Source organism: Amblyomma maculatum, chromosome 3, assembly GCF_055883805.1.
Source record: "Amblyomma maculatum isolate TAMU_Amacu chromosome 3, ASM5588380v1, whole genome shotgun sequence".
NCBI classification, from domain to species: domain Eukaryota; kingdom Metazoa; phylum Arthropoda; class Arachnida; order Ixodida; family Ixodidae; genus Amblyomma; species Amblyomma maculatum.
In genome coordinates this window covers 141,458,035-141,475,592 of record NC_139346.1, presented here as the reverse complement: position 1 = coordinate 141,475,592, position 17,558 = coordinate 141,458,035, and the positions used below count along the sequence as shown (strand labels likewise).

The 17,558-nt window shown below is 44.7% G+C and overlaps 1 protein-coding gene across 1 annotated transcript in view; it reads right to left on the bottom strand.

Moving 5' to 3' along the window:
* The window catches only part of LOC146196214 (uncharacterized), a 74,025-nt gene that overhangs the window by 16,377 nt on the left and 40,090 nt on the right, over window positions 1–17,558 (bottom strand). Inside the window, exon 4 of the mRNA XM_084598120.1 lies at window positions 4,208–4,321. Within this exon, the coding sequence (XP_084454246.1) occupies window positions 4,208–4,321 (114 nt within the window). The remainder of the gene's footprint in view (window positions 1–4,207; window positions 4,322–17,558) is intronic.

Sequence of the window (17,558 nt, the reverse complement as noted above, 5' to 3'; positions counted from 1 at the left end):
CTGTGATGAAGCCTTCGCGACACTCCGCCAATCCTGCGTCAATTCGACCCTTCTTCTCCTACGGAAATCCACACTGATGCCAGCGGCGTCGGCCTCGGCGCAGTACTCGCTCAGCGGAAGTCTGGCTTTGATGAGTACGTTGTCGCTTACGCAAGTCGGACCTTAACAAAAGCTGAAGCAAACTATTTCGTCACCGAGAAAGTGTGTCTCGCTATTTTCTGGGCAATAGCAAAATTTCGCCCCTACTTGTATGGCCGTTCTTTTGATGACGTCGCCGATCATCACTCCCTCTGCTGGTTGTCTTCTTTGAAAGATGCTTCTGGTCGACTGGCCCGTTGGGCTCTGAGGCTCCAAGAATACGACATTAACGTCATCTTTCGCTCTGGCCGTAAACATGCCGATGCTGATGCTCTCTCACGTTCTCCCTTGCCATCTGAAGCCACTCCTGCTATATCCGTTCTACATCCCACCGACATGCCCACCGATATGACTTCCGAGCAACGCAAAGACGCATGGATCGCTTCACTCCTGGACTGTTTATCTGGCCGCGCTTCACGACCTCCTTGCCGCGCTCTCCGTCGCCAGTCTCACCATTTCGCCATCAGAGACGAGCTCCTCTACCGTAGGAATTACCTTCGGGTTGGTAGAAAGTGGCTGCTTGTAATTCCGACCCATCTACGCTCCGTGATTTGCTCCCATTACCACGACGCTCCCCAGTGTGCCCACGCCGGCTTATTGAAAACCTTCACTCGCCTGCGATAGCGGTACTACTGGCGTGGGATGTACGGTTATGTTCGTCGGTTCATCCAGTCCTGCCAAGAGTGTCAGCGCCGAAAACACCCACCTAGCCAACCCGCCGCTCCTCTGCAGCCGCTGACTTGCCCAGCTCAGCCCTTTGAGCGTGTTGGAATAGACCTATACGGCCCGATTCCTAGCACATCAACAGGCAATCGCTGGATCATCGTTGCAATCGATCATCTCCCACGCTACGCCGAAACGGCGCCTTTGACATCTGATACAGCCCAAGACATTGCCTCCTTCATCCTCCATCACATAATTCTTCGCCACGGGGCTCCCAAAGAATTGCTGAGTGACAGAGATCCCGCTTTCCTTTCTGAAGTTGTCGAAGCTGTTCTTAGAGAATGTAAAATCGTTCACCGCGCCACCTCCGCGTACCATCAGCAAACAAATGGAATGGTTGAGCGTTTTAACCGCACCATGGGCGACATGCTAGCAATGTATGTCGCTTCCGACCACTCAAACTGGGACCGCGTTCTTCCATTCGTCACATTCGCTTATAACTCTGCCACACAAGCAACCACCGGTTTCTCGCCATACTTCCTCCTGTACGGTCGTGAGCCCTCTTGTACCATGGACACCATTCTCTCTTACCGACCGGATTCTTCCGAATTCACGACTGTTTCACAAGCTGCAACGTATGCCGAAGAATGCCGCCAGCTTGCCCGATCCTTCACTTCTCACGCCCAGCAACAGCAGAAAACCACCGAAATCAATCTGCACTTCTTCCTACTTACCGTACAGACTCCTTGGTCTGGCTATGGGTGCCTTCCTCCAGTCCCGGCCTTTCATCCAAACTTCTGAGCAAGCATCAGGGCCCCTACCGTATTGTCAAGCAAACATCCCCCGTTAACTACCTCATCGAACCCCTTACGCCATCCACTGACCACCGTCGCCGAAATCGTGAAATAGTACACAGTAACCGCCTGAAACCTTACTACGATCCGCCCACCGTCACGTCGCCATGAGCCGCCAGGATGGCGTCTTTTCGCCCGGGGGAAGTTGTAAAACAGGTATTGGGCTCCGATATGTTCAGCGCCTGTTGCTGAAGAGAATGACGACAAGCATGTTCAACGCGCGTGACGGGCAGGAAAGAAAACGACAACGAAGCTCGCTTCGACGCTCGTACGTGTGCTGACACGTCTCACGACTGATCGCAGAACGTTCCATTGACTGTTGACGACGCATCGCCCTGTTCAAGGTCTGCTACAACAATATATATATATATATATATATATATATATATATATATATATATATATATATATATATATATATATATATATATATATATATATATATATATATACAAGGTGTTGCACAATTAGACGCGCGCTGTAGAATGCTTCTCCCAGCTAAACAGCGGAATCCTTGCAGTTCAGATTTCTCACAGAAATCACATTTTGTCGCTAGTATTTTTTATTACTAAATTTGTTTAGGGTACCTGCCTGATTCGATCAGAAGAAGTAAAATATTTCCATCGCCTGCGGCGGCGGCGACGCCAGACGAACCGCTGCCCCAGCGATGGGACTGGTGGCGCCACCTCATGCTGCTTACAACAACTCAAACCTTCTGCCAGAAACGTTCGCCCCCTCTTTTCCTGCTACAAAGTTGTTGTAAGCAGCTCGAGGTGGCGCCACCAGTCCCATCGCTGTGGCAGCGGTTTGTCTGGCGTCGCCGCCGCCGCAGGCAATGGGAATATTTTACTTCTTCTGATCGAATCAGGCAAGTACCCTAAACAAATTTAGTATTAAAAAATACCAGCGACAAAATGTGATTTCTGTGCGAAATCAGAACTGCAAGGATTCCGCGGTTTAGCTGGGAGAAGCATTCTACAGCGCGCGTCTAATTGTGCAACACCCTTTATATATATATATATATATATATATATATATATATATATATATATATATATATATATATATATATATATATATATATATATAATTCATCTTACTGATTCGCACCGCCAGCACAGGCTCTTGAAGGGGCACTATGGTGATTCTCTAAGGAAGTTACGGACACCTTCCGTGCACTCAGTGCGCGCTTTTCTTCAGATAACTTCGGCATCCTCTCTGTCAAGTAGAGGACAGTAGAGGGCACAAGTCGTTACTGAATCTTTCTTTGTTTCTTATATCGTTGTACCGCCATCTTTATAAGGGATTTCTAGGCAGCACCATTTTAAAGCATGGTAATCGCATGTGCATTCAGTCAATACCAGAAAGATTTTTCAAAATTCGCATATAAACGCTTCCTGTCAAGGTATCATCTCTTCGCGCAGCAATATTTTTGCCATGGCGGCTGAATTGCCGCCAGGTACTAGTGATCACTGTTCTTTTTCTTTGAGGTCTTCTGGTACATATTACAGCCAACGCTTAAAGACATTGAAATCATATCTAATTGTATTCGGTTTTTGGATGATGAAAAAAACGGTTATTTGCGTAGTGGTATATTCATGTTGATGAGACAGTACAGTTTATGGAAGAGCTGAATGACGGATTGTCGTGGCGAATCTCCTCCATCATTGAAGTCTATATTCCTGGAGCAGTGCGTTTTGATGCATTGAGTGTAAGATGCCCGGGAACAGCCGCTTAGTTGGCTACCGTATCTTAATGCCTGTGTGTGCCTCCCTGAATCCTCTCATTCTTTATAGTGAGAAATTGCAGGGGAAAGGCGGCCTCGCATTATACATCCTGGGGATTTGAGGCATGAACAGTTCATATTTTTATTTTTGTAAGTTTTCCAAGTTTTTCATGGAAGAAAGAAACTTTGCTTGAATGGCTTGGTCGCTGGCATGTCTGGCTACCGTTCTAAAGATCGTCGGTTCAAATCCCCGTCCAAGAAATATTTATTTAAGTGCAAGTATTCTATTCCGAAAGTAAATCATTCGAGGCGCTCGGTGATCTTAATTTACATTCACCATCAGATTTTATCAGCTCCTTTCCATGTGTGACCTCTCATTTCACTGGAGTGATGGGGGGAGGGGGATTGAAATTCCTTTGTTGCTTTATGAAATCGACCAATCAGGTCTGTTGCAATAGAGCCCAACGAGAGAAGGCTGGAATTTGCGCTGAAGGGGGCTTAAAGCTATCGCATTTATACGCAGTGATCAATTTAATAAAATGGCATGGAAGGCAAATTAACTAAATCATTATCTACGACCACCCTAATAGCGGTGAACAATGGGAAGGAATTCAACAGCGGACATGATTAAGTGCGAGCCTTACCACCACTATAGTTCTGTAGAGTCGTACCACTGTTTACTAGCCTCCAAACGTACTCATCTGAACTTAGCACCGCAATTTATCTACAGGCACGACATCAGTGTATTCCGTATTTCATTATGCCCACCTTACTCTGTTTTATCAGCCTTCATCGTCTAGAGACAGGAGCATATTCAAATACTTACTGTGAATCTTTTCATTTCCATCTTCTGCAGAAACGTCAGGGGCATCTTGAGATATCCTCTCAACAACGTAGCAAGAGTTTTGCCTGACCTCCAGGACTCTGTATTCCACAGTACCTGTTTTAGAGAAAAAGATCAATGGTGCTCGCCTTTGTCGATCCGGCGGGAATGCACGAGCAGGCGTCATTGCCATCTGCTTAGATTTTTGTTGACTGACACAGTGACGCTTTCGACTTGACATAATTCAACTGTAGACAGCGCGTAGAGTTCCGACAGTGAATCCCACTCTTTTATAATATATTAGCAATCTCCGACTGAGCGTTACGCGGATATTCTCATTCTCTCACATTAGTCATCAAAATGTTATTATAAGCAACCACGTAATACGAAAAGTATTTTAACATATATATAAAGCCCCGCTTAACAAACACGTGTGAACATGCCTGCGTGGCCTACGAGCAGCATGTCTCATTCAGGATCCATGGCTCGATAGGTTCAATTCCCATTTCAAAGTAGCTGCCTGTCTTGGCAGCTCGTGACATGCCATTATTAGGTCCTGGACATCTCACCTGACAACTATCTGTTGCCAGGACTTCACATCACGCCTAATCCTCTGAACGTTCTCCCCGATACGTCTCCTCAAATGCTCGCGCATAAAAATTCCGAGAACACTGTTGAATCTACACTGCAGAAATGCGAAGACCTATAGCGCTGCTGCTGCTCTCGTCTGCTCTCATAATCATTATCAATTGAATGCAGCTTATTATCACTTCTAATGTCATCATTGTCATCATCACTAATTTCAGCGTCGTTGTCATAGCTACTATCATCCTCACTGTAGACAAGAAAAATTATGATGTGCATTTTATAATCCCGGGCGTGGCTAGCTGGTTATAGCGCTCAGCTAGGGATCCGAGGGATGTATGCTCGATTCCCGGTAGAGAAAGAATTTATATTTTTGATGTCATCAGGATGATTGACAAGTGACACATCAGCACCCAGATTTGACGCACAGGTCGAGCGCACAACTCTCGCGCACAAGATTTCGTTCCATAAGCAATTTTTAGTGCTTTCGCCTTAAAAATGCGCATATTGTGTTCAACTGAGTACGGAGTTCTAAATATTTATTTTTAGACATTTTAAAGGGACATAAATTTTGTAGGCAAATGTATTGCAAGATATTTCTTAGGCAATAGTCGGAGTGTGAGGTGTACGTAACCTCACTGAGACCATTTAAACGGCAATTATCCGCTGCCAATAATCAAGGTTGAAACAGTATCGCCTTTCGATGACCTTCAAAGTAGCGCAGCCGGCGGCTTAGCACGATTTGTATAGGTATTGATTCAGATGATTCAGAGGACGTCTTCACCGGAACAGGGCTAAACAGCAACTAAGGCACTGAAAAACGATTTCTGCATACATCGCACGAAGGCTAAATATACTGCGCTCTGCAAGTGTTTGCTTGCACGAGGCATATATTATTGTTGTACCTGCAAATGAAATTGAAAAACTTGCAGTCGCAGTTTGTTTGTACACAAAGGTACCGTGTACTTACCCAAATTCCTATTTGGAAATGTGCACAACAGTCTTCCCGTGAGGCCAAAATTGAATTTTTAAATATTGTAATATACTCCTTTACCTTTTAATCTAAACTACCCTTTCTCCCCGTCGCTCACCTCTTTGATTTCTCCTACCAGCGTCCTTACTATCCCTTTATTTCCGCCGCCCCAGTTCAGGTGCTCAGTTCATTTCGATAGCAGATACCGGGGTAGGCAAAAAATCTTTTCCTTCCTTTATTATTTTTATTTTATTTTGTTATAATAAAAAGCCATTTACTACTTATTTTAGGAGTAGCCAGGCACGAAAACTTCAAGGAAACGTAAAATTTAAAGCGCTACGCATAAGCGTAACCGCCTCACTTGGCAGTCCTGAGCCGTCGTCACAAGGTGGTGCATATAGATTGCCCCACAACGCTTTAAAAATGGGGGCGTTCAATTTTTTCGCTGCTTTCTGGTCTATACTAGCCGACATTTCACGACAGAAAAAGCAGATTGCAGATCTTGAGACATATTCGCACACGCTCTTATGGGAACGTTGATATATAAATAATGCCTGCCGCTAGACTAAGGCGAAAAGGCGATGAAGGCGAAAAGTAAGGCGCCCGTGTGCTATGCGATGTCTGTGCATGTTACAGCACCCCAGGTGGTCGATATCTCCGGAGCCCTTCACGATATCTCCGGAGCCCTTCACTAAAGCGTTCCTCCTAGCTTGCGTGAAAGGGCCGTTAAACCCCATAAACAAAACTAAACTAATAATACCTGTCATTCCTGCTAGCTCAGGCTCTGCAATTTGTTCTTCGAAGAAGAAAGATATTTTACAAAAAATAAAGGTGGCGGTCAGTGTAACTGATACGGTGGAGTGTTGTAGAAAGCACTGCATATCTTCAGCTTTCCTTGTTGCTTGACGCAGTCTGAAGCGCACTTCATGTAGCTTCGGTCTCTGTCAAACTACTCTTGCTCTATATTTCCAAGTGCCCATAAATAAAAAAAAAAAAAAAACGCCTCGCAACAAGTGACCCTTACCTACAGCGTGCATCGGATTCTGTTTTCTCACAACTACACGCGGCCGCTTCGCTGCATAGAGTCTCTTTGTGTGCGCCTATACACCATTGAGACTTCATCAATATGAGCTTTTAACCTGTGTCTGCATGCTTCCATAAGCCCAGATGCACATGCTGACTAACGGCTGGACGTAATGCAAATCGGTTCGATTAACAGTGCTTGCTAAGTCTCACGCATGCAGGTTCAAACGCAGCCGGTCCCGCATTTGTGCTACACTTCGTAGGCGCACAATCGTTAGTCAACAACTGCCTCATCGGGCAATTCGGTGGGCCCTTTCTCGGTATATACCAGGTGTTTCAAGGAAAACCTCCATTAGGTTTTAAAAAACGTTTTTTTGAGCTATGAATACTGCTTCCACGGAGCAATTGTACCATTGTTCTTAGCCATAAGGAAGCCGCGGAACATGTTTAACTAGTAAGCTGTTGATCTAATGTTTTGATAATTTACTTTTTACTGTTATATTTAGCATCTAGATCCAAGTAAAGATCTTTAGCCGTGTGTTAGCAATGCCATATCAGGTTTTAAATTAAAAAAAAAAACGCGATCATCATCGGCGCTATGGCTCAAGAAAAGTTCTCTAATAAGCACCAAATGACATGCGCTTGGAAAACATGACGGAAGTTTAACCCTACTTAAACCAGGTTGTATCGAACGAAATTTCTGTCATACTTGGTTTTGCGAAGCCCCTCCGATCTTAACGTGCTTCCGCGTTTAGTTGCCCAATAGCATCCTCGCTGCTCAGGTGTTTAAGCAGTAAGCTCACTGTGTTGATGTCGCACAGCGCACGGATGCCTCCACGTTTCGCGTTTCGATGGAGGTGACACGCAAAGGCATCTTTGCGCGGTGCGACGTCAGGGAACGTTAAAGGTCCCCAATTGATCGAGGTTATGATGCACCTCCTCTACCGCTCTTTCCCTCTTTCTTCTTTCCACACCACCTGGTTCCCTCCCTTGGTGTGCGATTCAAGTGTGCTCCGAGAAGTGTGAGAAAGCCTGCGCCTTTCCATATCCTTGTATAATCTAACATGTATAGTCTAGGTTCGGGGTGTGGGCTTGGTTTGACTTTGGACTGGTTTCAGGGTCACTGAGTCGGAGCCAAGCGAAATTCTTGGTTGTGCAGGAATTATTAGAGCTTTCGCTCAAAATGTCACACGGTAAGCCCAAAACCAGCGTCGTAAATTAATTGGCAAGTGCCATGGGCCCTTCTCTCTACGGCGTGGGAACAAGCAACAAGCAGTGATGAGCACCGCAGCCCACGTGGGACCGTCAAGGTCCCGTGGCACTTGTTCCATTGTTTGACGGCGCTGAAGTTCGGCTTAGAGCGAGGTTTTTTCGAATGTGCACCTCATTATGAACGAGATAGCCGCAATTCGTTGAGCCAAAGTGCCCAGGGCAATCAAGTTTTCAATGTTTTTGAAAATGATGCGATTATTACAAATGGCACCTATGAATGTATAATTGAAACTAGACGCAGGTTAATCGTAGGAAGTAAAAAAAAACAATTAGTTAAGAATGTATCTGTTATCATTATTGCGCTGGGTTTTAATGGCTGCTGACTTTGGTACAGTTCCGCCGCAGAAGCTTTTTTTTTTATTATTCCAAGGAGTCTCTGTATATAAAAAATAGGGCAGGCTTTCCTGAAACGCCTGGTATATAATGGATGTCCCACCTAAAGTCGGCCAAGTTTTTAGAACAGACGGTGGGTCCTAGCACGATGAACCCGACTTAAACCTGCTGAGAGTTGCATGGCCTACAACCTACTGCTTTTTGTTATCGTTTTCGAAACTATGGTAAAGCCATGAGGGGGGGGGGGGGGAGTGACACAATTTCAGCATATTCTTTCCCCGAGGATGTTGTTCCACGATTTCTTATCCATGGACCAGTGTTTGCTCTTATGCATCTGTGTGGTCGCGTTTTGTGTTCCCTCCGTGTGTCTAAGCCCTGCTGATCAACACGACGTCCGCTGTCATCATTGAGGAATTTTTACATCTTGCAGCGCAAGCTCCCGTGACCCATACGTCACATGATTGTAAATTACCAGCTCCGCTACGAATACGTCACATGCAGCTAATAGCACGAAATTAAATCGGCGTGAACGTGCGCAGATGCCGTGAAACCCACTTGCGAAACTCGTGCCCCATGCGTGCGGCCAATCTTTGACATCAACAGCAGTGGGCTGCCTGTAGAAATCGCTTGATTACACCCTATAGCTTGAGTAGTAGTAGTAGTATGTGGTTATAAACGCGAAAGCGTTACTTGGCTATGTTCACAGATTTCTGTCCGCAGACGGTGTCCGCAGACCGCATCCGCAAAATGGTGTCCGCAGCCGTTGCAGGTAATTGAGAAGTGGCAGAGTTTAATGAGTGGTGTGAATCGATAGAGGCTGACGTAATGTTGCTGCAGAAAAAATAATTAGGCCAGCCGGTTCTTTAAGCAATTATTAGAGGAAAATTAAAAAGTAAAGACGAAAATGGTCTCATTAGCGAATGGCTTGGTGCCACATTTGAATGTACCAAATACTAAAATAGTTATATAAAGCAGTCAGTTAGGGTGACGTCAAAGATGTGACGTCAAGCAACAAGAAGTAGAGCCGCAAAATGGCGTAGGAAAAGATTTGCGCGCAGTTTGAATGTACCGAAGACCAAAAAAAGGGCAAACAAGAAGTGAATTAATGTGACGTCAAGGATATGACGTCACGAAACTGGAAGTAGAGCCGAAAAAGGGCATAGGAAGGGATTGACGCTCAATTTGAAAGTACCAAAGACTAAAGTAGTTATTTAAAGCAGTCAGTTAGGGTGACGTCAAGGATGCGACGTCACGTAACCAGAAGTACAGCCGAAAAAGGCCATAGGAAGGAATCGGCCCGAAATTTGAAAGTAGCGAATACTAAAATGGGTAAACAAGAAGTGATTTAATGTGACGTTACGCAATCGGAAGTAGAGCCGAAAAAGGGCATAGGAAGGGATTAGCGCGCAATTTGAAAGTACCCAAGACTAAAAGGAATAAACAAGAAGTTAATTAATGTGACGTGACATCCCGCAACCGGAAGTAGAGCAAAAAAAAAAAGGTATAGGAAGAGATTGGTGCGCATTTTGAAAGCATCAAAGGCTAAAATGGATAAACAAGAAGTGAATTAAGCAACTAGAAGCAACAGAAGCAACAAACAGCAGCATCCGTGCTTTCGCATTACTCTAATGCAGATTCTGCAGTGCTCTTTAATTTTTTTAACCTTGTATTTTCTCGATATTTGCATTCCCTCGACAAAACTCTAATTCACACTTTCAAAGCGACGCATTGTTTAAAAAAACAAGGCATCCGTACACAGTACAATGCAGTGCACGCTATAGAGATCTAGATGGTCGAAACATCCTATAGCCTCCAACATGGCATCCTTCATAGCCAAAGTCACTTTGGTACTTAAATCCTATTAACCAAAGCAAACATTTCTCAAAACCGCATTTGTGTATAAGCCATATCGCCTCTGTGCTAAAAAACACAGATGTCATATAGTTTACATCTGCAGGGCAGTGATAAATTCGAAAAGCAGTGAGCGTATATCTTCGGAACTGCAGTCATGGTTTCTCACACCCGATAAATGATGCTTTTATGTTTTTATTTTTATTTCATGCTTTTTTTTAGTTTGTGAGGAGGAAAATGGCATGGATTAGACACCTCCTTGAGTTAAATCTGTGAAGCGCTGTTTGTGGCGGATTCAGAGCGGGGACGGGGAGGTCATAATTTTCATGTTTACTCCCCAGCAGGGCATGGAAAGTTTTTCGTTGGAGGAGAGCACAAATTTCACCCCATTATTTTTTTAATACATCCAATTCAAAGGAAAATGTGTGTGCCAGCCCCGGTGTCTGCTATGTGATATCTGAAGTACCTGAACTAGGGCGACATGGCTTGAGTCAATAGGAGTTTTGGAAAATTCAATTAGAGACAGCTCCCGCGTCGAGGGGAGAAATTTGACAATTTGGGGTATGAGAGCACTAGGAAGTATATTGACATAAAATTTGCTTTCGATTTTTGCACATGTAAAATAGCCGGAGCTGCCCTTTGGGCTCCGACCTTAAGGATATGATGCGATAGTTTGAATGGCCCCCGCGCGAATCAACTTGTACATCCACATTCTTGCACATGCGTTTTGCTAGTTACATCACTAATCCCTCAATTTTACTACATGTCAAAGCCATGCCCATAAAGTTTCGCTTCTATTTTTGAAGTGCTACCTTTATGAGAGAAAAAAACGAGACTATTGACTCTTTCCTTTACAATGGATATTAAAACAAATTTTGCGAGCTTTGGTTAAACTTGAGGTCTGGGAATTTCGATGTTTAAAGTTTTATTCGATACATCAAAACTAAGTCCAAGCTTTGACAAAATGTTTATTTTATTTGTAAACTCGAAGTTTTAAATACATTGTTTAACAAAACTTAACAAAATATAAGTGTGTGAAAAATAGAGTAATAAAAAACTGAAGACCTGGAGACACTTCATCTTTAAGGGTGTGACGCGACAGTTATATAGGCAGCATTATCTTAGTTTCTTAGGCACTACTGTTTTGAAGCGCATCTATCAGCAACAAAAACGTTATTTAATTTGCGCCTCAATGCTTCCTCTGAAGGCATGGCTTCAAGATAAGGGCATTTTTATACCGTCGCTAGTGCATTGCCCTTTGTATAACATGCCAGAGACCACTGAATATTGCTTTATCCTGCACTGTGATGGAGTGTTATTCTGGAACATGTGCGTTTACTTATGACTTATGGTGATGGCACTTTTGAGTTTATGGAAGTCATATGGTGGACCGCCATGAAGAGTGTCTACGGTAATCGAAAGCTTTATTCCGGGAACAGTACGCTTTGCCACGGGTAGTATATCGTGCCATGGAAGAGCCGTCTCACTGGATACCGTATTTGGATGCTTGTGCATGCCTCTTTGAATTTTGGCATTTTTAATGGTGGGGAATTGCTGGGGTGTGGCGGGCTCGCATTATGCAGCCCAGTGATTTGATGTGCCTTTTCTTTCTTGCTACTTTTTCCATGCAATAAAGAAGAAAGGTGCTCTAGTGGCCAATGAGTAGCGTGCCTAACTCTGCACCAAGGTTAATGCCTTTCCAGATTCTCACACTTCAAGTGAGTTACTCAAATGGCAGCCCCTTACGGAAATTCCATATCTGCTCCAGATATGAAACATATGCTGCCAGATACAAATATATAAGGCAGCAAATAAGACCTTATCTAGGCCAGATAAGGTTATATATGTGCAAAATGTTGCCCTTATATGGCTCAGATTTGGCCATATCATGCAACATATAATCCATATCTGAACGGGTAACGGGACCTTATATAGCTTGATCAGGGGCATATATGGTATCCTCGCCACCTTATGTGGCCTGATAAAGGACATATATGTCATCGTCATGACCTTATATAGACAGACCAGGGCCATATGCCTGGCATCAACAGGACTTTATATAACTTCATCGGGGCCTTAATTAAGTAGGCGCCATAGTGACTGTATATTAGCAATATATGGCCTTCGTCCACCTTCTGCAAATATCCAATATTGGCATCATGTGGCCGAGCTTCAATCTTTCTACACTCAGCATGGCCTGCGTGCTTATAGTGTTAATTGTATGCAATTTAGAAAATAGCAACGACTCCTAATATTTCAAACATTCTGCGTATTTTGCTGCACTATAATTATTATACTATGTGTTCCTTATTCCAGGAGGGCGCTGGGTTATGGCTACATGCTCCTCTTTCCGCCTACTAACTCGCATTTTCATTTAAAATGCGGCGGCAGTAGGCTGTTCTAACCTTAGTAGTTTCGTGCGCACTTCCTCCCTAGCCACGCCGAAAACTATCTGGTCATGGAGACATCTTGTTATATTGGTCCGTAAAGTTGCATTCTTTCGCTTTTCGCCTGATATCGGTCAGAGAAGCGTCAAATGGTTCGAATGCTTGCTGGTTTCTACAGCGAAAAACATAGCGAGCATACAATTCAGAGCGCTACGGTGCGAAATATTAATAGAGCTTCTGAAGCACTATGGGGAGGTTATTGCCTTGCGCTGGAACCGCTTCGGTTGGGCTGCAGAAGTTTAACGGGTTATATACCTCAATAACGGGTGTCCTGGTAATCGTTAGCAGTAGTGCAACTTTCTGTTCTGAGGACTTGGCTCTTTGGCCAATTGCGATGAGGTAGAGTTCAAAACGCTGCTTAGAAAGCTTCAAATTAGCTCGAAAGTCGCCTGTCAGGCACATGAGTTCTATCGCCTCAGTAGGAGGTGCCTCGCCATGTTGTGGTTAGCTTGTCCCATTGTCGTGTCAATTTTTGCTCACCGTTGTCACTTGTCCTCATGCTCTCTTCGCTCTGGTTGCAGTCTTATTGTCCTGACTCGTTGCTTTCGTTCACACCGGCTTCAACGCAACGCCATTGGATTTTGGATTGGTACTGAGGTCCCTTTTTTACCAGGTGGACCAGAAAAGTCCTAGCCAAGTCAATTATCTACTGTGACAGAGTCTGTCCCGCCATGGCGCAATGCCACCAACATTATTTATCTAGTATGCCTTATCCAGTTCTTAAGGCGTCGTTTGGCTGCCTCCACAGCCATCTTTATTGATGATAACGATAACACTTGTACCAGGCTCGAGAGTTCAAAACTGAAACATATTGCAACACTCAATGACCTTATTGAAGAAAAAGAAGAATACAATGATTAGTTGGCCGGCTGTTTGAGACCGGTCTCTAATTTTAGAAGTTTTAGAGTATTCAGTGTTTTTCTGGTTTGTGCCCTCGACGTGTGACGATCGGGTGGTCCCTGGCCACCGGCGGAAGCACGTCAAGAGGCTTCCTAGGTGCTCTGTGCCGTATCAATGCCGCCGACACGAAACACGACCACGAATATGTAACGAGTCTGTTAGAGCTATCCTAAAAACAGCTACCACAACATGAAAAAACATCTTATGACACATATGCGGCTGCAGCCAAAAAGAAGCGGGAGAAGTCCGTTGGCTGTTCTCCAACAAAGCAGCAGCGATACTCCGCACAAGACCCGACAAACAACCTCTGTAGTTATCATCCTAAGGTAGTGCAGCGTAACAAGAAGACCAGCGAAAGGCAGCAAAGTGAAAGCACTGAACAATACATCACATGCCTTCTGATCCCTATGATGTTTGCCGCGATCAAGGCTCTTGTCCGCGCTAACTCCTCATGACGAGGACTCCTAGAAGTAGAAGCTGTCCTATCAATAGAACCGTTGCTGTTGGCCTCTTACGCTTCGCAGAGACGTAATATCAAACATCTGTAATCATGGCTTCGACAGGAAGAGCTTCACCACAGTTAACCATTCACAACATATTTTGCGCATGAACCATTTTTCAGTGGAACGCTCGGGGTTTACGCTCGAAAGTCTCTGATTTTCGGCATCTTGCGCAAGCGTACCACTTCCCTTTAATAGTGGTCTCTGAATTGCGCTTGGAGGAAACTTTCAGACTAAACGGATACTATTTCCATCATTTACAACAACCAGATGACGTAAACTTATTGTTGATAGGCTTTCGCAAGAATATCCCGGCCTCCTCGGTTGAAGTCCCGTCCCACAATTACAACGAATATGAGTGCGCCGTAAGAGTAATTGCGATACAAGAGTACACTCTTATTGGAGTATATCTTGAGCCAGGCAGCCCATTCGATGCTTCGGGGCTTGAAAACTTCATAATAAGGACGCCTACTCTACTTATTATTTGCGGAGACTTCAATGCTCACAATGAAATTTGGGGAAGCTCGCACACATGTGCCCGAAATGCCAAGTTTGCAGAACTTCGCGCAAAACATTCAATTGAACTGCTAAATGACGGCAGCGTAACCTATCTCCGAGGCCTGACGACTGCCAGCAGCATTGACGTGACTTTTGTGACAAGCTCAGCTGCCCACAACGTTAGCTGGTGCACCGATCTGGAAACACGTGTATGTGACCATTACCCACTCCTCATATTAAGTGTCTGTGCGCATAGAGCGCCAAAAAAGTTCTTATAAAATCTACAAACTGGGATGCATACAAAGATGTTGCAAGCAGACGAATTACTGCCGCAACTCGAAATGAGGAACTAATATCGACAATGGTTTATTGCCTGAGAGGAAGCACACGAATCGCAGCTAAAAGCGATAGTTTACCTTCAAATGACGAGACATTTCAAATACTTTGCGCTATTCGCGGGCTAGCTGAAATAACAGCTTTACGCAAAAAAACATCTTGAAGACCTTCGTGCCTGCCGACGGGGACAACGCCACATTCGACGATACCTGGATAAGCTTAGTCGACAGAGATGACGTGCCTTTTGTTCTATAGTGAATGTGTGCCAACTACTAGCCAAAATTTGGCAGATAGTTCACGGTATGCGTTTGCACCACCAACAGCTTCATCCTTTCACAGCACTATCTCTGCAAGAACAAAAATCCATTAAAGAAGTCTCAGAAAAATAGTGCCGACTACTGCCAAGGGGGTCAGGGCCTTCCGCACACTCCACAGATGGTCTGTCAGGTATTGCCCAGGTGGCAGTGCCAGCGATGGACCTACCTTTCACAATTTGAGAGCTATCCTCAGCTATCGCGGAATTACACAGGCAGACGTCTCCGGGTCATGATGAAGTGACTGATACCGCAATCGCAAAGCTACCTCACAATTCCCATCTTCGACTTCTGGAATATTACAATTCTTCCTGGATGTCTGGTGAGGTCTCAACGGAATGGAAGTTGGTGAAAATTGCGCCCGTTTTGAAACATTCTAAACAGCGAATAAGTTACGCATCCTCCAGACCCATCGCCCTACTGAGCTGCATAGGTAAGCTTATGGAGTGAATGATCTGCAAACGCATCACCTGGTTCCTCGAGAGGCGAAATGAGTATCCTCACGAAAACAACGGGTTTCGCACAAATAGTTCTGCGACTGATAATGTCATCGCACTTGTATGATCACTTGAAAAGTGCCTTCACGCTGAGTACGTTCCGACAAGCGTTTTCATTTACATCAAGGCTGCGTTTGACTCTTTGTTTCATCATGCTATTCTCGCAGCCTTGGCCAGCCTTGGCCTTGGAGGAAAGCTTTACAACTAGATTGTGCGCTATTTACAGGAGGGGAAAATTTTTATGAGCACTCCACATGGTCCAGCTCTCTTTCACGCAGTGAAGCGGGGCGTACCTTAGGGAGCTGTGCTTAGCGCTCTCCTGTTCAATATTGCCTTTATGCATATAACAAGAAACCTTCTACGAGGAGCACGCATAACAATTTTTATAGATTATATTTACATATGGAGTGCATCACGCTCGCGTTATTCTACGCAGCAACGAATTCAGAGAGCGTTACCGCACGTCTCAATGTACCTGGCTCCCCGTGGTCTTCGTCTCTTATCAGAAAAGAGCTTTGCTATGGCTTTCGCAAGAAAATGACTCGATATCCGCTCCTTCTGGATGGCCGGTCACTATCGTATGTACAATAACACCGATTCTTAGGTGTATATTTTGACAGGAATCTCTCTTGGGCACCTCAGATTAAAAACTTCCGCGAGAGGATCACTGCAGCATCACAGGTTTTCAGATTCATTGCGGGAACACTATGCGGCAGCAACTACCGGTCGAAGGTTCTGCTTGAAAAGGCCTATGGTGAAGGAGCGTCGTGCTACTATTTACCGGTGCTTCAAACATTATGTTCAACAAGCAAGAAGATTCTTGAAGCCACGCTGAACAACTGCTTGCGGACATGCATTGGGCTCCCAAAGGGGTCCTTTTTATCAGGAACACTTGCTGATACAGGATGTCTCCCACTAGGTGTGATTCCCGCCTAAGAAATTATGCGTACCCATCTCCGACATCTCGTCCAAGGGAAGAAGCACTTCTTGTACCGTGTCCACATAACTCACTTCAACTCTGGCTTTGGTCAAGCTGTATAGTTTCTGCCTCTTCCTACTATTATTCAGCCTCGAAATCTCCTACCACTCACCTTTATCTCATGGACACTATCGCCTGTACAGGTGAATATGTCTGTTCCTGGCGCGGATGCGAAGAGTCGCAACCACTGGCAGCACTTCTACTAGCCTCTCTCGTCTACTTAGCCAAGGAATATGCATAGTACACATATATTCACTGACGGTTCAACTATTGAAGACACGTCTTCCTGTGACCTTTATGTGCCCTCAACAAACCATCTCCTGTCTCATCGGCTGCAGCGGAAGACCTCATCTACGACAGCTCAGCACCATGACATTAAAGAAGCTGTTTCTTATATCCTGCGCCAAACTCACGGACGATGGGTAATCTTCGCTGATTCCAGAGCCTCTCTGCACATCCTGTATAACCTACTGAAGAAAACCGATCATCAGCCTCTTTCCTATGACATCGGGTATCTGCCCCATTTTGCTATTGCCGCAGGCTACTGCATAACATTTCAGTGGATACTAGGCCACTGCGGCATTAAAGCCAATGAAAAAGCAAATGAAGCGGCTCGCAAAGGCCACCAACATCAAAGATACATTCGAACCTTCTTTACTGAATTTTATGCATCCCAACTGGCTAACAAATTTGTTCCGAAGCACAGTATCGACTTGGAGCTTGCCGACAAATCACTATCAATTTTGTTACTCAGTTGACCAATATCTAAGATCAAGACTCCCTCCAAAATTTCCTCGCCAACGAGAAACTCTTTACCACCGACTTCGCCTGAACTGTACAAATGGC